This window comes from Rhea pennata, chromosome 3 (assembly GCF_028389875.1).
Source record: "Rhea pennata isolate bPtePen1 chromosome 3, bPtePen1.pri, whole genome shotgun sequence".
Classification (NCBI taxonomy): domain Eukaryota; kingdom Metazoa; phylum Chordata; class Aves; order Rheiformes; family Rheidae; genus Rhea; species Rhea pennata.
The window spans coordinates 94,431,374-94,454,751 of NC_084665.1; the positions used below are offsets into that span (position 1 = coordinate 94,431,374).

Genomic DNA, 23,378 nt, shown 5'->3' on the forward strand with positions numbered 1-23,378 from the left:
TAGGTTGTTCTGCCACAGCTTACCTCCGGTAAACTCATGTTGCATTTTATATCATTTACTTATGAATCTTTAATTATTTTTTTCTTTCTTTCAACTTTGCTCTAAAGCTTTGTATGCTATTGAGATAACCCACTATCCACATAACTTCCTCTTAACTTTCACTCTCCAATATATAGCATGCTATATTAGAAATTTTACAGTCATGATAACACCACTTTCAAGCTAGTATATGCATTTGTCTTTGATTCTAACCTTTTAATTTCACAAGGGTTTTTCTATTCAATTTTATAGGATAGATTTATCTTATCTTTCCTAATTTGAACACATTACATTCTTCTCTGTTGGTGAAAATACATAAAACAAACACATAAAGTTTGTTAAATAAAAGAGGTAAAACAGACCCTGTTGTGTATAGGTTTGGGGGCTTGGGGTTTTTGTTGTTGTTGTCTTAACTAAAAAGTGAACTTGACATCTTTAAAGAGCTGTAAATCAGTCCTTTAACTTAAGCTTCTACCTCAACATGGTAATTTCCATTTCCATACACCAAAAGTAAGCATCTTGCTTATATCCTTGCTCACACCAATGTTCAACTTTATAGAAAACACATTACCATTTAGCCCACACAGACAAGTCATCAATTCATTTAAAGACTAAGTAACTGATCTACAAAGAACTCCAGCTAACTACTTAAGACACTGGAGATGCTACAGGCACCAGTTTTGACTGATAAATTTACTTCAAACAATGCTGTCTTGGCAGAGCTCAATATTTGAACCTAAGTTTTGGGATTCACAGAGTAGTTATCTCCATATCTAAATGACCCAAGAGGCCAGATCCAGTAAACGTTCTAAAGAGTAAGAAACTATCAGACAAAAACTTCAATTTGGAGAATGCTTGCAGATGTTGCATTTGCCCGTTTAAAAAAAAATAAATAAATATTGTACTGATTAGGAAGAATGCACTCCAGATGCATCTTCCTCTGCCCAAGAGATTAAAATCAATGTTTCTCTTGATTTCCACTTCTTAACTAGTCCTGGTCAGAAGCCTGCAAGGTGGAAGAATAGCCTGTTTCTCCTGCTGCTACTGAGTCACTACGCCCTATTAATGGATCCAGAAGTCAATAAGCAACAACTGTGAGTGTAGCCCAGCACTGGAAAATATATGGATTCAAGCTTTAACATGAGAAGTGTTTAGAAACAGTCATCGGCTAAAATACATAAAGTAGACACTTCTTAATTTTTAGCTTTTTCCCTAAAGAAGGAACTGGTCCTCTTTTAAGTGACTAAGAGCTACAGACAGCACCTGGAAAAGAATACCTATTTCAAATATTTATTTCCTAATCTTACTCCTTCCTCCCCTCTGTCCACAATGTGTAGGCTATTTTGAATACCACTCACAGCTGCCAAGAAACTGGCATGCATTACATAAAGAGAACAGAGGTACTTTCTTCAGGGCTGTGGATTTCACTATTGCAGCTAAGCACCAAAAAGTTAGGCAAAGGAAAACTGAACTCTCTGTGGAACTGGCTGTAAATAACACTATCTAGCTTATTTTTAATTTCTATTCTATCATCATAAGAACATAAGAAACACTATTTGGTCACACAAAAAGATTTCTTAGAGAAAGACGATGAACTGCAGCTATGAGAAAAGGTTCATTAGTTGCAAGCAAAAGAATAAACAGAGAACCCCTAAGATTCTCTTCATTAAAGAATGCAAAAACATTTAAGCAATGGTTGGGGACTCTTACCAAAAACCCAACACAAATTTTCCACTTGGGATATATGGCCATCCTCAAATCCAAGAGGACACAACAGGTAATTTTCTCCTGAGACAAAAAAAGCATCATCTCGGTTAAAAAAAGAAATTCTGAACTTCTGGAAGAGAAATACATGCCTTACACAAGAACAACCATAGATCTCCATCAGGAAGTAACTAACATGAACCAAACAGCTGGGGTTAGTAATATAATGGGGCTAAAGCAGATAAATCAATTCTTTGAATAGCTACCTAATGTTATACACCCTAACATCAAAAGGAGAGAATAATTCTATCCCTTTTGTTCAGTAATACTGCTGGAACGATAGAAAATAATGCTTTTACACAGGTGTGATAAGTGAAAGACAAAGGTGTTTACACAACTGTGCCACATGGTCTCAGCTGAAAACATCACAGAGACATGCCGAAGACAGCAATACTGATAATGTGATGCTACAGAAAGTTAAGCAGGCTTTTACAGAAAACATTCATTGGAGATAGATTTGGGGCAAAAGAAATACAAAAAAAAAAGCTCTTGATAAACAAACATTATCATATTGAACACAAGCTAGAACTCCCTGTATTCTTGCATAAAGGGCTCCTGTATATATAATTTGTATATCAACAGAATGGTAAAAGCATGTCCCATTCCATCACTTTTTTCCTCCACCTAGCAGAAATAGCCAGCAACACCCTGAATTTTAGTTAATCACCTGGATAAAAAGAGACACTAATAGTGCTTTTTTACTAGACAGAAAGCTCAATCTTGCCAATACAGCATTACAGGCACATTAGAAACCATCAGTGAAACTTCTTTGCCCCATGGTAGGAAAAATCCATCAAACTTAGTCCTGTAACTCTTCAACAATTGTAGCTTTAGTGTATGATGTGTATTAACTGAGGAAGGATGAGGAAGGAAGGGGGACAAGAGTCCAAAAGGCACACCAAATTTTCTTCATTCATTCCTCTGTCTGATTATTCTTATGATATACTTTACTGAAGTAAATAACAGTCAGTCAACTTGGTGATTGCTTTAGACTTCGGTGCTTTAGAAGACAATGGATTTTGATTATAATTTCACTTAAATAGCTCTTTACACAGGACAACAGCTTGCTAAGAAAACTTAATTCAATGATCAAGATTCAAACATTGACTCTTTTACTAGACCATAAAATCCTGGTATAACATATTAATATTCATACAAATGAACTGCTGTTCCACTATATAAGCAAAGTTCTTCAGCCGATCAAAATGCACTGTGTCTCAAGAGCCATGATATTCCCCTTGAGATTCAATTAATTTAGGAAAACTAAAGCCCACTAATTTCATAGTTGGAAGGCGTTGGAAACATGAGTAAATCTATTTTTAAATATTATTTGTCCCTGAGCAGGCAAAACTGATGAGTCAAGTACTCTCCTGGCAGTTGCTGACAAAAGATATTCCAAACTATATATGTCTAGGAGAATTTATTGTCACCAAGAGTTAGTTTGAGCACTACTGCATGTAATAAAGCCATCAGAATAAGTTATGGTTACTCTCCTCTTAGGCAATTTCAGTCATTAATGAATCACATAATTGCATCCCAGATAAAAAAGTTGAAAACCCTGGTTCTGATTAATCTTTGTTTTTTAACATGTACAAACATGCTTCCATACATTTTATAATTACCAATGAGAATCACAGAATCATAGAATCAGTAAGGTTGGAAGGGACCTCTGGAGATCATCTAGTCCAACCCCCAAATCAAACATTGCTCACCATCTGTGAGCTGTGCTACATTTCAATGTGATATTTTCATTAAGAATTGTGACTACTTTCTCAGAAAAAAAATCTGAAAAAGCATTAAAGTACTACTTAGAATTCTTGCATTTCCTTTTCTACTAAATATATCATCAGTAACATCTAAGTTTTTATAAAATTTTACATAAAGACTCTCAGATTGAATAGAAGAGAGAAAAAAGAAGGGGCAATGAAGGCCCAAACAGGATGGAAAAGACAAGACCCTGGACACTCAATTCATGTCTTGGTATCCATCCAGATATTCCAACACAAATAGCTTTAGGTAGGATAGCCAATTTCCAAAGGGTTAAGGGAAAAAAAGGAATGGAAATGGCATACAACTTTTAAGTGGAGTAGGCCATTCATGATTCTTGACAGCATCTTCTCAAGGCAGTATTGATGCAATAAACATAACACCAGAAGAAGCAAACAACCACAATTTACTGAAATGTAGGCTTTTGTTCCCTTTCTTTTTCTTTCTGGGTTCTGTTTGAAAGATTATGAAAATGTGACAATGGCAGATCATTGAGGTATTTGTTGAAGAGGGACACCAGAAAGTTGTCTTTTCTGAGAGCCCTAAATAACTTAACTTTACTCTAGAATCCTGAAAATGATGTAGCATCTCTTCCATCACAGTGTTTTGATTAACTCCTTAAAAAAAGAGGTCCAAAATACACACACAGATCTCCATATAGGCCCCAGTGTGAAAGCCTGCCCTGAGTTACAGTATCTGCTTCACTTAAAAGAAGTACAACCAGTGAACTGAAATTTTGCCAATAACGCTGAGGAACTGCAACTAGTGCAGCACCACTAAGGATCACACACTCAGGATTGCATAAATACTACATAATTCAGCACTCTGTGACTGTATTTAGCTACTACAGCCTAGTAAACAGCTTAATTGCACTGAAAGAAACTAGATAAGAAAGTATTTTTCTTTTCTCTCCAAAATAGAGAGTGAGACAGTAAACTCCTTAACAAGAATTGTTTTATACTTATTTTGAATAGCTGTATATAAAAGGGATAGCATTAAAATATGTATAAAGTTACTGGATTGCAGGGACTCGACTTTTAAAGATGATTGCACGTGCTATGAAACTGGAAAGCTCAGGCTCACCACAGTAGATGAACAGGATCCAGAATGTTGCACAGGAAAAAAAGAATTTGCTGTCCTCTCAAGTGACTTACTGCAATGAGCTGTGCAAAATCCTCAATAGAAGTATGCAACATATATGCTATTCTGAACAGCACAGGGGGTTAGAAATCCCTCAGTGCCTCTGACCTGAATATTCTAAAACAGGAGAAAGCATTCCTTGTTCCAAGGCGTTCTGGACAACAGAGATGCACCTCAACAGAACAGATCCACCTCAAGTGACACATCATGGAGATGTTCATAGATGAACAGGAGAGATGCACATACACTATGTCTCAGTAGAAGAAGAAGGAGATAGCTGTTGTCCCTTCCCATATTGATAGATTAAGTAAGACTAACATTTCTGTGCCTCCTCTCTGAAAGAGAAGAGACACTAAGTTCCTACTCCACTGGAGCTGTGATTATATACTGCAGGTTCCATGGAAGTTTTCTCTGAGAGAAATAATGCCTGTTTGGTTAGGTATCAGAGAACAGTTGATTTAAAAAGTAGAGCTATGTTTTAAGCAGGACTAAAAAAGGAGCTGCATACCTAGGACAGTGGTTTTGTCGACAGTGGAATGACTCTTAATATGAACTGTTCACACACTGAAAGGTAAGGCACCAATGTGGATGCATATAGTCCTCCAAGACTCTCACTGTTGAATAGTCAAGAACTAGTGACAAAGTACCTGATCCCTAGATCGGCAGTGACTGTCACAGATTTTGTAACACAAAGCAACAGCTCATCTGTACCCAAATTAGACACAGGATCAAGCTGCAGATCCTCACAAGATTTTCTGTGTTAGCTATAGAAGATTGCAAGATCATGTCAGTCTACGGTTGTAAAGGCAGGCCTTCTAGCAGAAGATTTAGCCTTGTAGCACCCAGGATCCACCTTGAGCAGCTGTGATTTAAGACTCCTTCTAGAAGGTTTCCCAAACATCTGGTGTGCTCAACAGTTGCATGCAGACTTCTGAGCTGCCTCCCCAAAGATGAGAGAAAGGAGGAAAAGTAAGGGAAATTCAAGAGGCTACTTTTATTTGTAGTTCTTGATTTAAAATGGTTTTATATTTTAAGTATATTTCCTTTTATTCTATCTCTCATGACTTTTTTTTTCCTTTTAATATTTATGTCAGTTTGTTTCAAGTTAAAAACTTCTAGCCAAAATGCAGTTCTAGGCAACTGAATCTACACAGAGAACTTTGAGTAGAAGCCTTTGCAGGATCCTACAGTACTTCTATTGCTTCATAAATAGAAACATCACAAACAATAGGACTTGGCAATTATAGCTAGTATGTCTACTACTGTTCTTTTTCCCCTTTACATCTAATGTTGAGATAATTATGTCTTCTCCAATTCTCAGAGGTCTTTTAAGTTATTTAATCTACCCTGCAAAATGCTCCGATTGCTTTTGGAGATGAGGTGTTAAAAGTAATCCACAGTCATTTTGCCTTTTTTTTCCACTTTCTGAAGGTGTTTCTCATGGCCTGTTGTCCTCCCTGACAGCTCCTGACAGCTTTATAGGTGAGAACGGCAAAGAGAGAGTTTACTGCATGTGCATTAATGGCAGCTTGTACCAGTGCTTTTCAACACTCGGTAGCATTAGATACAACAGAGTTTCTAATATTTTTGTACTGCAGTCATTTAAGCATCCTCCTGGAATCAAAATTCATGCAGTTTACCACTCTTTCCAGATGACAGCACTGTAATTAATGGTAATTTTATTTTAAACCTATAATCTTGACATTTCAATCACCACTTGAATAAACAGTGATGATTAAAACATAAAGTGTCTCTGGGAGATATCTGGTACATGGCACATGAAGAATTAGTTGCCTAATTTCCACTATTAATTCTAAATTCCACCCATTTTTTTTCATTTGTGATTCAATTAAAACATTCTGAAGAAACTTTTTTTTTTGATAAAGCTTTATAAATACTGTGATTACTACATTAACATCTTCACTTTTTCCCTGGAGATCTAGGAACTACCAGGATTATCTCTTACTAGGTCAACACTGGGGTCATAAAACATCTCATGAAAGTCACCTGTTTCAGTGAAGATAGTTACAAAAAGGATGACATTTGCAAATTATGTGGACATACTTCGCTCTTTCTGAAAGATTTCTAAGAGCACTTTGAAGACTTCAAACTTCTCTGATCTACTAGCAGATTTTCCCCCATTTAAAATGTCATATCTCTAACTACAACTTTGCTTTTCCTTCTCTCTTTTCTCCAAACTTTTCCAATCAATGACTAATCCTTCTTTGGATAATCTCTTAGATACTCTCCTAAAATTAACATTAGTTTTACTTAAAAAAAAAAAAAAAAGTTCATAAGTTCCCTTTTAAGTCACACCTGTGTAACTCCACATTCCTAGCACCACAGAATTAGGATGTCTGATGGCTCACATCCTTTTGAAATACTGGCCAGGGACACCTCTAAATATCATACCACGTTGACACTGAATAGAAAGCACCTTGATATTAGATACCCAAGGCTATAGTTCTGGAAAAATCACAGTGTATGAACAGTTCCTTTTGAATGCTTTAATTCTGCTACTTGTAACCAAAATACAGGCGTATCCTCGCCTCCTCCTTTTTTGTTTTGCTAATGATATTTCTTTGACGTTTGCATTCTGGGCTAATTAGTACACAGTGGGCAGGATTCATTAAATTAAGACAAATGCACATATATGTTTACAGGTGTAGCAGATGTCTAAGCTCTCTTTTTATTCAAAGGAACTGGAAAGCTCATCCTAAAATAAACACCTAGTAACTAGTAAGCTGAATCATTCTTCAGGCTCCACTGATTATAAGGATATAATCTTCATCAACTATGATGGCACTGTAGTTACTTATATGTAGAAAACAAATTTAGATGTCTAAATCTCAAACAACCCCACTATTTTTTTTCCAGTCATACTACTAAAAGATAGAATAAAAATCAAAAATTCTAAGACAGACAATGAAATGCATTAGTTGTGTAAAGTCTTGTGAAGAGAAACTAGTGATGTGCCAACTGGATGAGGAAACTAGTAAGAAGGTGCATAGAAGAACACAAAGTGATGAATATAGACAACATACATCTCAGATTTCTTTGATGAAAGTGCCAGGGACATGTCATTCATGGCATATATTCTTTCTTTGTTAATATATTTTTAAATGCATTTCGCAAACTTGTAGAGTGTCTGAAGCAAATCAAAACATTTAATCTAGGTGCACAACAAAGGATAAAGAAATTGTTTACTCATTACTTTGTGACTATCTAGACTATATTCACATATAGAAAGAGAAACATGTTTTTCACCTGTATTTTCTAAAAAATTGTTTTAATCTGCCATTTAAATGGTTTTAACAAATCTTGTATGCAGGAATAGATGAGGAGAACTTGCATGCTTGAACAAAAAAATTTAAAAATGCATTAAAACATTTATTGGCTATATCACAAAACAACAATTACAAAAATGATCTATTCTATAAAAAGTGCTCTTCAAAATATCATAAGCCAAACTAATATTAAAAAAATCAATTCAAGTTTTATGTTACACTGAAATAGTATAGAAAATATGCTTTAAACTTACCCTATTGGTACTGCTGTTTCTCAAAATAATTTGAATTAATTTTTTCTTAAATTCTTCCAGCTTCTTGAAACACTTTTTCAGAACATGATTAGATAACTTAGTATCAGCTATTAAACTGATCAAAACACAAATTGCTTCAGAGAGAATATCTGAAACTGGAAATTTAGGACTGTTGTAAAAAACAGTCAGTCCATCAAGCAACTGAGACACAGAACTGCATATGGTGAAAGAATCATTTTCAAGCTTTGTGAAGTCTGCTTGCAGAATTCCTATTTCTGACAGTTTTCTTATTTCAAGCAGATGTTGCAAAAACTGTACTGGAGCAGTCAGAGGTTCTTCCTTGTTAGTACAGCAAATATTCAATGGAGGAACTATTTCCAAGCAATATTTGGAAGTGTCAAGACTACGCTCAGATTGCTGAAAATCAGAAGCTATGTCTAAAGAATCAAATGTATAGTCATTAGATACATCACACCCAGAGTCTTCTAGCTGGCTTGAGTAACTCATAGGGTATGTGCATTCCTGAACCAGAAGATTTTCAGTAGAGGCACCTGGTTTTCCTGAAATACAAATGTGAAAGTTACATTTATAATACTGAAGATACTTTCATAAATATGTATTTACCTCCTTCTCCTTTTACTTCCATGCAAAATTGCAAGTCATACACATATGCTCGTTCCCCACGAATTCCACACCACCAGAATTTAGCTGAGAAGAAAGGTGACGTGTTTAATTTAAAGTCAAAACTTTCAGAAGATAAAGTCAATAGACTTTATTTGTGACCCAGATGTCTCATGTAGATGGTAATATTAACAGTAATGGTGAGTTTAGAAATCCTGATGGCTTCAAAGTCTTCATATGGACAATTTAAGTGGATATTTGTATGTCCATGGATATTCCCAGGAAGAAAATGTATGCAAATTCTGCCTGTCAAAACATTTTCCACTGCTTCTATCCCCAAGAACTTAGGGGTTTTTTTAGAGAACAGAAAAAAGGCTGTTATTGTAATTGCATCAGATAATCAGTCTTCCCAATCTGTAGGAATATTTTTACATTAAAGGGCTTTGTTTGTTTCTTGTTTTTAACTTTACGATTTAAGCAAATAAAGAAAGTTTGTTTATTTCCGTTTATGCTGTGGAATGAAAAAATTCTCACAAGCTACCAGTAGGATTTCTTTCAGCAGAGGTGCCTGTACTATAGAGGTCTACCTCTAAAGTACTCACTCAGTTCCCTTTGCATTCAATGTACACCTCTGGTCTAGTTGAGGTACCTGCCTTAGGAGAAGATGCCTTGTGTTCTTGAAGTGCCAGTTACTCAAGGCTGACTATAAAAAACATTAGCTCCTAAGATGTCTGAATCTGTGCTTTAAATATGGGTTTTCAGGTGATGCTAAAAAACTTCAAAGCCTGGGAGAGTATTCAATTTCTCTCTGTATGAGAGTAAAGTATCCTTGCTTTGTTCTTATGTCCTTTTTTAAGGGCCACCTTGTTACTGTCACCATACTAGGAAGATTTTTAGTGTGACTTGGTACACCATTTTTATGTTACTATCCACTCACAATAGCAAATCTGTGCATTTGTTTATCCTGAGGGAAAAGAAAAATAGCATTCCAAAATGGATCACATATGTAAATGTCATGTTAAAAAAAAAAGCTCCCCCAAATCAAAACAACACAACTAAAAAGAAATAGAAAAGAAATCCAAAATATGTAGCCAGCTCCGCTACTACTTAAAAAAAGGAACAATTGAAAAGGAGATATTTTTGTCAGCAGAACAAATCTTGCATCATTTTGTATGGCTCATAAAATGCTTCTACTGAAAGAGATTAAAGTGACAATAAAAAAATCCCCAAGAACCATCGCAGATCCATTGCAACAATATGCTAGTCTTTATATGCTTCCTAACCTTTCTTATACACTAAACTAATGAAATACATATTGTTGCATGCACAACTTTAATTATGCTCTTCTGGAAACATCCTCTGAAATAATCAGTAAAAAATAAATCATTAAAAAAAAGTATATTGTCCATATCTTTCACAACGATCTACCTTTTTGCTTTTATACTCTTAAACAAACAGAAGATTCCCTGACAAGCTTAAAAAAGGTATTTTTAACAAATGAAATGTCACAGGGCAGCAATCTACAAACAATGTACAGTATTATGATCATTAATGAAAGACTACTCAGAAAAAGTCTATGCAGATTTCAATAAATACACAATTTATAATTGAATTCTGACTATACTTCTGTTTCTGAACACATACCAGATGAGTTTTGACCTCAGAAATAGCATCCTAATTAAAATAAAGCTTTATTTATTTATTTATTTATTTACTGGGGGTGGAGGGGTGCTCCATGACTTTACCAATTCCATGACTTTAATAATCAGGCATACTCAGGCATTGAACAAGATCAGCACCAATTGACTCATGACGAACAAGCGAACTGCCAGGGAAATCAACTGACATTTCTAGGAAGCAGGAGAAGCAGGGCTTGTAAGGATAACCTAGCATTTTAGATATTAACACTGCTCTCAAATGCCTTGGATTCCCAAACTTGGAAAACAAGCAAACAAGCAAAGCACATTGTCTGACTAACAAAAACAAGCAATCAATTTTCCATGTCTTCTTTCCCCAGTATTTTGAGCAAAAAAATATTCCAGGAAAAAGAATATATATTTTGTTGCTGTTTAAGGAAAATAAGCTTCTACTCCTATAATATCACTGCATGGGTATTTTGTTCAGTTCTTACTCCCACAGGACTACACGAAAATTGCTCAAGGGGAAGTAATTTCAAGAGAAGCAAAGCACAGAAATGTGTGCAAAAACATGTATATTTGTTGATTTGCTGAAGTAAAAATGTTGCTAGATGGGGGAGAAAAGGGGAATGAAAGACAGGAAAAGGTAAGAAAAGAAATGATACAGAAATATCTGTGAAATCTGAACTTAAGATGACAGAAACACCATTTTCTCCAGAGTACCCACTGCCAGCTGTGACAAGACAAGGAAATGATACTTTTCATGGTCCTACCTAGGTGAAACAGAAAAAACAGCATTTATAATACCCATGTGGTAGTTGGGATGGGAAGGGGGTTGGGCGTAATGTTGTCTCAGATACTACATTTCTAGCTGACACAGACAGGACAGCTTTTGAATGAGGAAAGTCGTCTGCAAAATTTAAGAATTGAAGTGGATTCTCCAACTGATGAAATTGCTGTGGAACTGCAAAATGGCCTTCAAGTCCTCTGCAAAACTTCATATACCTACAGCAATACCATGAGCAAGGATTCTAAATCAGAAAGCAAGCTTGAAGTTGGCAGATGTGAGAAGAAGTGAAGAGATAATCTGAATTCTACACAGAAAAAAAACATATATTTAACTACAGTCTCAAGCATTAGACATTCTCTCGCTTCATGAGTATATATGTAGATTACCACTTGAGATCAAAAACAATAATACTGGACATCTAAAACTCTCTTAAAACTTAATTAAAATTAATAGACTCAGTTCCACTTCTAAAAATACAGTTAATTTATAAAATAAAATTAATAACCACAATTTTAAAAACGTCCAAGTAAGCACACAGTCAATAACTTTTGAAAAGAGAAGAAAACACATGAGAAATGATTCAGCTTTCCCCCCCCCCCCATTGTGTTCATTTCTGCTTCACTTCTGGATTTTTCAGGACTCTGTTATCCTTCATTTAATCTTCACTGATTGATTCGTTACAAGTGCACTTTCCATGGATGATGAATCAAATTTATTCTCTTCTAAAAAACCCCATAAAACTCAATTTCTTTCTCATGAACTTCTACCTATCACACTGAGAGATTGTCCTGATCTGAAAGCAAGGCCTATTTCTGTATATATAAAAGCAATTTTGTCCAAGTCTCTCAAATACTCAAGTCATTATTATTTAAGGATCTTGGGGAAAAAAAAGAAAAAAAAATAAGCACTTTGTGTCTGCATTTCAGTGGATTTTTATAAGCAGCTTGGAAAAGAAAGCTCTTCTATTTAAAGGTAAAGTATTTGATACTGACAAGCTTTGTCTCATTTAGGAGTAATTCACAGAAATAAACACAGGACGGAGTACCTAGAATTCTCAAATTAACTCTTTAGTGCTAGGATTTAAAAGTTTCTGAGAAATCTTAAAAGTAGATACTTCAATCTGTTAGGGATTTTACTTACACAAAGCAGCTAACATTTAGAATTCAGTAATAACTGAGAAGAATTTTGAGGATACAAACATTTTTTAGAGAATTTCTGTAGAAGGTAGAAGGCAATTTTTTTGTGGTTCAAGTCAAATGAAAAATGAAAAAGTCATAAGGAAGGATCTATAATCAGGTGATCAACAAATATTTTGGTCAACTAATGCTTACCAGGCAAATCTCAAGACCGAAGATTGATACACTCTTTAAAATACTGACTACATCAATGAAATGACTGGAATTTGAGTATTAAACTAGAGAGGGAATATTTCAAGATATTTAGTGAACTACCTGTGAAGACTACCTGTCTGAATTGGAAATACAATATTAGGTCTTACTAAAAACAATCTGCACTGTCAAAAAACATCAGCTCTTCTAACAGACAAGAATTATAAATAAATGCAGGCAGCAATGACCTGGATAGTACTGTAATGAGTAGAATGTAGTTCCAAAGTTATTCTCTGTGACCTAAGCGGAGTCCCCAAGAAACCAGTTAGCAGAAGAATTCCCAAAAATGTTTATTTTCTTGAACATCAAATATTACAAAGTTTGTACTTCATACATATTCCCAGAAGCCTCCCCCTCCCCCCCCCCCCAAAAAAAAAAAAATCAGCTTGAGGAATTCAAAATTAAGTTTCCTGACTGAACACAGTAATTAAATGTGCACTTTGCACCACCAAATGGAACAAAGTTTGTATATAAACTAGTTGTATACCAGCAAGCCTCTTCAGTAAGATTCTAAGACCTAACTAAAGGCACATTAACAGGCATGAATGCTAATGCCTATATCCTGACAAAAAAGAGAAAAGAGTATCATTTCTATATTTGAACTCTTCTCATATCTGATAGTTAAAGGTAGCTATCAATGTTCTTACACATGTTGTCATTCACCACATAAGAACCACAGATCCTGATTTAGAGGCTGAAGTGAACTTTAATATTTCCAGAGGAAAAGAGATTTAGTCCCCATACTAGAATCATAAGAGGATCCCCATTACCACAGCCACATTCCTAAACTAATTTCTACAATACATACTCAGTTTTCCCACAAACTACCACTCTGTTCCTGAAAATAAAGGCAGCGGCTCTGCATTTAATTTTGATTTCCAGTCACTTTTATGAACATTATTCCTAAAAATCACCACGCATCACATCAGGAGCTTAACATGTAGCAGGGAAGGTAGAGACAATCACAAACCCCTTCTCCTGGGGACAGAACTGAGTTGTTTCTGTCTCTGAATGGGTTCCTTATACAGAAGACTGGAAAGAACAGGATGAATGTCCTCCTCCTTCCCTCTGCCCCAAGTATGTGCTTAGAACAGCTGCAGCAATGCCACCTGACAACACAGAGAGCATCTGCTTTCAAAGGGAGGAAGCTTCCACAAGCAGAACAGACCTGTTATCCATGGAAGGAGCAGCACTCTGAGATTTCAGTGAATCATTATGCTCCAGCTGGTGTTTTTTCCAGATTGCAAATTGACTTATTTAATTATCCCGAAAAGGCCTCAGCTTTCATAAAGTTCCCCATTGTGTCACTACAATTAAGGGGAACAGATTTATCTCATCATCTTATTCCAAGAGCTGTGTTCCCATAAATTGGCACTAAAAACTTTTTAACCCCGTTTTTGTCAACTCACATATCTGTTCTCTCACTTCCTTGCTCTCCTCCTAAATAAATAAAATAAAATACTTAGGTTTTGACACTTTCCTTGCAATGCTGCCTACTCTCATTAGTACTGCTGATAGAAAAATGGGAGTACACTAGCATATATAAGATGTCAAATGACAGCTTATTTTTGAAGCTCTGTCTGTCTGATACCATCATGCCTTAGAGAAAAGGCTGAGATGATGGCTAAATAGACTCAGCTGCCTCTTTTGGGTCTGTATAGAGTGCATCACATTTACTGGGTGAGGAAAGGGAATCTACTTTTGTAGACATACCGCTTCCCTAAGCACTGGACAAAAATAATCAGATCTATTTTCCATACCAACATCAAACTGAGTGTTGACTGCTGCCCAGTAGGGAATCTGCTCACTTTGGAAAAAGGAAGCTAGAAAAAGAAAGAAGCCAGAGATGCCCCTTAGAGCCTGACAGTTCTGCAACTGTCCTTTTGCATTCCTTGGCCCCTGCCAAATGTCACAGAAAAAAAGTAGGTGACAGGACACTACAATCTGAAAAAAGTAAATCTTTCAAACATACAGTCCTGAAGAAGTAGCTATATGTAAACCAGAATTTTCAAGTTATAGGGGTACGTTTCTATTTCCCATTCTACACCACGTTGAAGGAACTGGAAAGTTCAGCTATATATTCTTTTAGGCAGTTGTAAACATTTCACACCAGTTGTATACCTTCTGGGGAGGAAAGTCATTTCTCCTAATATTCTAATAGGTTTTTACTATTACTACTCAGTCTGATTGGGACGGCTGCTCCCTCCACTAAAGTAGCAGTTTCCTTTACAGGGCTACAGATAACATACTCATTAAGGAATGCATATGTTTTGATCTGGCCTTTCTGAATTTATCTGGTTCATCTCTCTCCGAAAATGAGTTGAAAAATCTGACACCAGTGATTTTCCTCTATTGCTCCTTTTTATGTAAGCAGACAGGAAAAGCACCACCAATGAAGTTATTTAAGTCACTGTGGAAAGTCTTGCCCTTTCAGAGACTTGAATCAAATTATTCAGAAAAGGTCTTGACTGGCTAGCACTCTTCCTTTTCTCATGGAAGCAGAACTTACTTGACTCCCTCTTTTGCCTCCAGGGCAATGCTAACAGGGTCAAAGTTGAGTTGAGCTGAGAAGTTTCTGCTACTGAACAAGCAACTCACAGAGGTGGAAAGGAAAAGATGGCTGAATTCTGTGGCACAAAACAAGGCTGCTGGTAAACCTAAGGAGATGAGTTTATTTCAGCTGCTGAGCTGGTTGGTTAAAATCCTCTGCTCAGTCCAGACTTTCTGCTTTTGCAGAAAGTTTGAGCTTCCAGCAAGAGAAAATGAGACTGAAATGTCTCCATTCACAACAACCTACAAAGGAAACTACTCCTTTTTCCACATGTACAGCTAAAGGGCTAAATCAAAGTTAGATAGTAAGAAGTAAGGGATACAAACTTCTTTTGTCCCTATCTTATTCCTCGAAGGGACACAAGTTGCTGCAAATGTCTCAGCACACGGAAGCAAAATTTAGGGGACAGTGTCTTGAGAAGTCAAATGCAACCTCAGGACAGCTAAAAATCATACATTTATGTTAATCACGTGTTCTGATTCAGAGTTCAGCATCTCCCTAACACACACCCACAATGGAAGGAGGGGGCTGGTAGCTGTCTACTACTATGGAGGCTGAGAAAACAGGAGAGAACTTCAGTGAATGGAAGATGAAGTTCTATTGTAAATTATTTATAAAAGGAAGAATAAACTAATTCTAAAAAAGCGGAGAAGAAAAGATTACTTATTAGAGGAACAAGCAGTTCTATAAATTCCTATCCACTAACTAAGAAGGAAATAATATGAACCAAGATAGTAGTGAAGATAAGGAATAGAGAATATACTGTGTAAAAGTTTTGTTAAAAAAAAATGGCTGTATCTTCAATTATAATCATTCAAGTGTATCGGCCTAAAGCAACAGAGGCAATAAACATTCATCCTCTAAATCATCATTCCCCAAATACATGCTGGACAAAAAAGGGTAAAGTACTCCATTTATGTCTTCTTGAGTTGGAAAAAACAGCTGCAAGCTTTACAGATCTCTTTAATAGAGGCTGCCAAGTAACAATATGATTGTTGATTTGATGAGCTGATAATGGTTAAGGAATCTTGCCTTAGAGGATAGGTGCTTCAACCCATGAATCAATCAGTCAGTGCTTTGTAAGACTTTCTGCTTTGGAACTACATGAAAAGACAAAGAAAGAGACAACAGTATGCTCAAATGCTTTAGCTTCTTATTTCTGGAAAAATGCCAGTGATTCTCTCTCTTCTCTCTGTCAAATTTTAATCTTAATCAAAAGAAAGGCAACAAACTTTGATTTTTTTTTCTATCCATGGGTCTTCATAGTTGTCAGGATAGTATTGGTAAGGAATGGAAAATTACAAAAAGATTTGCTTTTCCTCCTTGAATGGCTGATGTACAGTTGGAAGTGCCATTATAATAAAAGTAATACTAGCATCCTTGTACTCAGAAAGGCAACTATACATTGAGTCAAATAATGAGTTTCCAGACAAAACAGAGTCACTGAATACCACACAGATTTTATAAACCACACAGTAAGCTGTAACAATCTATACTGCAAAATAGATTGTTTATCTGCAGCAAGGCATGCTCCTCCTCCTCAGCAAGGAAACCCAAACTTTTTAGGGCCTCAGAGGACAAGAGTTTAGTACAGCAGAATAAAAATAATTTAGACAACATATATTTAAAAATGGGTCCTTTGTTCTTTCTCCTTTATGTACACTACACCTTCATGGGCCTCTCAAATTTCCCACATGAGAGAAATAAATTTCAACGGGCAGTCTCTAATCATTCCCTAAGCCTCTGAAAGACCTACTATCACTAACAGCAGGCAGGAAAGGAACACCCTCAGATTCAGAACACACAGCAGGGAAGGTACAGCTGCTAAGTGAACCTTGGTTGAAGAACTCCAACTCTTCAGCTCTAAATATGCAGTAGGAAATAGATATGCAATATTTGATGTTTAACACATTTTATTCCTTTATGAGATCTTTCTGGTGATGGATTTTGTGAAAGACTGGTGCTCTTGCATCTACAGAAGTGTTAACTAGAACACAAGGGAGCCAAACAAGAGCTAAGGGTTTCAACCGTTCTATAAGCTGCTTTGTTTTAGGCAGAGTGCTAAACGAAAAACTGAGGCTGGAGAAACAACTGGAGGAGAAAAAAGATCCATAATATCTTTAGATTACCTGGCCCCAGGAACAAGCCCACAGTTATCCTCAACACTAAAGACAACTACTCTGCTGTAACATTAGGTAGCAAATGCAAGATATATACTCTTAATAATAAGCCTTAACAATGGCTTAACAGATCAGTAGTAGCCTTCAGATGAAGAGGATGGACCACTACTTGTACCACTTTCCGCTTCAACTTATTAAAATTCTTCGTGCTTCCTATCACTGTAGCAGGTACCTCTTAGTATCTAACCTCCATGAACTCGAAAATCTCAAAACTGACAAAGCACACAGGAGAGGAAAATACTTCTCCCTGGAGCAGATTTCAGCAGTAAAGTCACACTTATTTCAGGAAGGCTCTGCTCTACAAACATCTTCTTCCTTTAAATAGCAACGTTAGGTACTTTCAATAAACACTGCCAGTAGGACCAACATAAGAGTGCACAGATCTCATCAACAGATATATCATCAGATACCAGTAATGATCTTTCTTAACTCAAAGACAACAGGCTGAATATCTGTCTCTAACACAACTGTAACCATGAACCAACACCTGCAGCTAAATCTGTCTGATGAAGAATGTATTCCTTGCAAAATAATATACTGTTCAAATGGGAAGAATCCATACGCCCATCTAAGCTTAGAGGGAGAAAAAAAGTCAGTAAAAGAAAGAATAGCCATCAAAAATAGCAGTCTCAAAGTTAATTTTCAAGACTAGAAAGGATCTTCTGCAATGTTATGGAAAACCTGTATAAAGAGAGAGACTAATACAAGCCAAATTTTTAGACATTTTTGCTCCTTCTCATGTAAGTGGTTAAAAGAAATTGAAGTGAAATACTATGTCCTACAGCATATAATGTACGAGGAAATGATATGAGCTCTTATAAATATTTCAGCATCAAATATTTCTGGCTAAAAGGTTTATTAAGTGTAATTATACATAAAAACAAATACTTGAAGGATAAAGCAGCTACACTTTGGTCCTTTAGATAACAGGGTATTGGTCCTCTGGAAGAACTGAAATAAAGCACAGATATAACATATCTTCTCTACTATCTGTGATTTCATTAGTTAAACAAAGCCTAAAATTAATGTTTGACTTCACTGAACAATGAGGCTTGGTCAACTATTCAAGTCATGTCTGACCAGGCTGCTAAGACCATAAGAGATCTTAACAGCTTATCTGTGAAAAAGAGCACAGCCTCGCTTAACAGATGTTATTAGGGATCATGGGACTATCTAAGCCAGTTGGTCCCTTATGGTCCCTTATCAGTAGGGCAGGAAGGTTATCTTCTGAGGACAATTTACCCCTCATATCAATGGATATCACAATTGGGTCAACTGAACTGTACCTTGTGTGTTACTTCCATCTAAAGATAATGAAGAGATCACAGAGAAGTTCGTGCATCTATAGACATCTAAAATTAGATGAGATTTAGCTCATTTTAGGTCTATGAACCAAATGTACTGTGACTAGGGCAATGAGAATTAATATACATTGGAAGAGATGTTATTTGCCATGGACAGATGCTTTTCTCTGCCTGTCTCACAATGAAAAGAGCTCATTCCTTGTTTGACAAATGAGATATAAGTATTGTTCAGCTCAACAGTATGTGATAAAAAAAAATCTACAAAATATTAGATTTTGAATGCAGAGGTTGCAGATGAATCAATTTAATTTCTAGTCTTCTGATAGCGTATAAGCTGAATAACTGCCAGAACACACAAACAACAACTAAATAGGAATAGTCATTAAAATCACTTCTCTAGAGAAGGCTTTATTAAAAAGAAATCATTAAAACTTCTACTTGAAAGTCTAATATACCCCTCCCGGTCAAAAAGATTAAAATTAAAAAAGATTAAATTAAAAATTAAAATCCAAATCTTTTCCAAAGGTAACCACTGTTCCAGTATAAAGGCCTCATCAAATTTTTTGAGCAGAGAACTTTCTAACAATCACAAGTTAGAAAGCAATTAGCTAGATATTTTGATTTTAGAGATACCTTCAAGTATGAACCGTCTTCTCCACTTTAGAGAGCTTTCGTCCGTATCTCCAAGAGGATGTTTCTCCAGAACCCAGAGACATACTCCACTGCCTGATTTCCAAACTCCTCCTGTGTCATTGATCTCTCAGAGAGAGGAGCAAGAAGGCTCTCTCTGTGTGCCCAAGTAACAGAAATAATCTGATGTGTTCAAGGAATGCTTCCCCCTACATACACTTTTTAAACCAATTCCAATATGAACTTGTAAAGGCTTAAGATGAAAAAAAAAATGTCAGACTTCGCCTTGGCAAAACAAAAAGACTTAAGTTCTTCATTATGAAAAAGTCATTATGCACCAGTAAAAACAAAACAAATCCTTCCTCTAATACAATTACAGAAGCACTGAAACAAAGTGCCTGGAATGACTACTGAACTTAAATAAAAATCTCTCAAGAATGACATACAGGTGTTGGGATACTAAATAACACTTTGAGACACTGCACTCTGCACTTTCAAGACTAGTATCTAGGCAAAAGCAGTGGGGTAGACAACATGAAAGCAGTTTGTTTCCTTTCTATTGCAACATAGTCAGAAATCATTTCAGAAACTTACTGTTTTCCAAGCAGAATCTTGGACAGATCTTGTTCAAAAGAAGTTCCTGACGTAATCGAAGAACTTCAGCTTCCAGTGCTTCAACTTTTGACTTCCATCCAAAATCTTGTTCAGATACAATTTTGGCAAGATGCTCAGTATATTCTTTACAGCTCTTGCCTGGTGGTTTCGAGTGGATAATTGCAAAAGCCAGTGCCAGTTTTGATATTTTCAAATACCAGACTTGATTTTCTCTTCTGCCTTTGATTTCTGTTAGATTAGAAAAATAGAAAACAAAAGGCAACTTTACCATGACTTTATTAAACAAATTATGGATAATATTTTCTTTGCTTAGAAAACTCAATAACATCAATTATTTTATTTCCAGAGTATTCCTAAATCAATCAAGAAAAACACAACAAGCTGTCCACAATGTGAGAATAAAATATACATAGGATGCATTCCAGCTACAACTGTAAAACTCAGCTGGAGACTGAAAATAATTGTAGGAATAGTAAGTACTTCAAATAGGTTTATTCTAGGGAAATTATAATCATATCAAAATTCTAAATGCAAATGTTATCCCACTCAAACACTAGGTAAATTCTAACTCCTTGGCTGAAAATGCATACTGAGTTATACTGAGAAATAGTATGCAACACATACTATTTCTTGAAAATATAACCAAAAAATTCCCAAATCTCAAAAAAAAAAAAAAAAAAAAAAAAAAAAAAAAAATTCTGATGACACTGACAGTTTCTGAGTTTGGAGATTCCTGCACTTGTGGTTCTAACTGTACATTATGCCTCAAACCTATAGAATGATCTGTGCAGACAGGTACCATTACAAAATGCAGATTAAAGATGAAATAAAGCTAAGTAAGTCCATATTAATCAAAATTTTATAATAAAATAAACTCAAGCAAATAACAAATAACATCACCAAAAGAAAAAAGGCCTAAAGCTTTTCTGATGTTATACATTACAAGAGCAAACAGAGAAAAGTAGAGAGGAAAGACTTTCAAGTGAAAACAGAATGTGGCTACAACGCAACAGGAGACAAAAGCTATTTAAAGTGATGTAAATTGCTATCAACATAAGCAAAGAAGATAGTATCAGCACTGTTACAAACAGAGCAGGAGCAAAAAATTCAGAGGAGGAGAAAAAGATTTATCTAGATAATTACATAATGGGCAACCGCATGGAACCTGGGAACAGAAGGGGAAAAAATAAGATAAAATAAAATGAATAATACCTAGCTTACATAATCTCTCTCTGTGTGTGTGTGTGTGTGTGTGTGTGTGTGTGTGTGTGCGTGCAGGTGATAATTCCACATCATTTTCTTTCAGTACTTCACTGCATTTTTTTTACTTGAAAAAAAATACGCCTTACAAAATACCTCCCCACCCCTCCCCCAAAATACCTTTCTATAGTTTCATGCTGGTCTCTGTACAAACTAATTCTCCATAACACACTACTACTATTTTTGTTGTTATCCAAGAAAATTGCAAGTTAGGCTTATAATAAATTTGTTCAGTATTAGAACAGTTTTGGTTTAAGTATTTTATATCATTCTTTCACCAAATCATCTGATACAACTAAGCTGATTACTTCCTTTAATTCTCCTCAATTTTGGAGAACAAATCATATATCATCATGTTTTTATTTATCTAGCAAAGTCACTTACAAAAAGAGGATTCTACTCCATCTTTTAAATACTTCTGAAATGCACAAGCAATTCATGTAGATTCCTTGTACATTCATTCAGATACACTAGTCAGTCACATTTTAAAATGTAGAAAGCACAGTGGCTGTAAAAATTCCTTGGGGCATACCCACCGCTCTGTTGTAATTTACTATTCTAGCCTAAGGCACCAGTGAAAATGCTGTATTCCTCAACCACATAAAGCTGTTTCCATGCTGATCAATAATTTCAGTTCAGATTGGGGGGCAGGTTTAGCTCAGTTCAGTTGGGTAGAGCGTGGTGGTGCTAATGCCAAGGTCACGGGTTCGATCCCCATATGGGCTATGCTGAGGGCTGGACTAGATGATCTCCAGAGGTCCCTTCCAACCTTACCATTCTATGATTCTATGATTTCAGCAAAACAAAATCAGTTAAATACAGGCTTACTTTATACACAAGTAGCTCAAGGAAATCATTACAACAATCTTTTTCATGTGTGTACGGCGTACTACATTTGGGAGTAAGCATTAAAGAACTAAGGATTCTAGTTAATAACAATTCTTGAAAAAACACTTGCAAGTACTAACTGAAACACATGAAAAGTATCCCGTTTGGCAAACCAGCCAAAACTCAGTTTGACTGAATGCACAGATCTACCAGAAAGGCAGCATCATTGCAGACACTGACCCAGAGCTGTACAAGAGGTTTCCTTGCAAGCCGCCAGACGGAGTAAGAGAGGCAAGGGTATAATCACAGAACCTGGGAGACCTCTTGGGAGCCAGACAGTAACACCAGAAATAAAAACTGAAGATGAAAAGAAATTTAATTTCAAAGCACCAGTGCACTGCAGCTATGCAGCATACTTAATACTAATGGGTCCTACACAGTTTAAATACTTCACCTTAAAAGCTAAAATATGATATAAATTACACTCAGCTTGAAAATAGAAAACAAGTTTAGGAAATTCTGAAAGTTCTGGCATTGTCATTCTTGTATTCTTTCTTCTGTTTTTCTTCTTCTCTTAAATGTGAAAATTATTTTTTTGACACAATAAAAGAACCATAAATCCATACAATACACATATGGCAGCCTGCATGCCCGAAATAGACAGGTTTCGTATTCTTGATGAAATTCTTCTTTTTAAACTGAGTTATTCTGACTACTGTAACAAAGGTAAGATTTTCTATAATCAGTTATTTGAGAGTTGTACCTTTTGCAGGTGTCTGTAGAGACCATAACCTCTGTCAGATATAGTATCTGAAATTATGATGATTTAACAAAGTAGGAATATGTAAGACAATGCTGCACACTGAACTCCTTTAATAGAAGGCTTACATGAAAAGGTATTAAATTCAATTTCAGTTGATCAGTTAAGTTAATTTTACAGCAAATGCAAAGTTTAAATTTAGACAGTAATTTATGGAAGACCTAGAAATGCACTCATGAATAATGATTACTTGTTCAAATTGTGTTGTTTTCTAAATAATGATTACAATGATCAGCATTAAAACAGCAGTAAAATTTTTAAAATTACACAAGTGAAAATATTCATATAACCTACTTTTGCTGGGATAGTAGTTTGGTAGGAAATACAGAACAAATAATGAACTAAGTTATATATGATGAAATTTGTCTTCTGCTACTAAAGATCAATGAAAAAGTTAATAATGAGTACAAGAGTATAAACTGTACTATCAATACCTGTGTTCTAAAGCACCTATATGCTAAATAAATTATATTCTTTGCATGACTTCTTACTGGAAAACTTAT

General features: G+C 35.7%; 1 protein-coding gene across 1 annotated transcript in view; it reads right to left on the reverse strand.

Annotated features, from left to right (window-relative positions):
* MEI4 (meiotic double-stranded break formation protein 4) overlaps positions 1 to 20,199 on the reverse strand; it is a gene marked incomplete at its 5' end in the record, with an annotated part of 60,825 nt that extends 40,626 nt beyond the window's left edge. Inside the window, 2 exons of the mRNA XM_062571059.1 lie at positions 8,252 to 8,811; positions 19,947 to 20,199. Of these exons, the coding sequence (XP_062427043.1) occupies positions 8,252 to 8,811; positions 19,947 to 20,199 (813 nt within the window). The remainder of the gene's footprint in view (positions 1 to 8,251; positions 8,812 to 19,946) is intronic.
* Between the last annotated feature and the right edge of the window lie 3,179 nt (positions 20,200 to 23,378).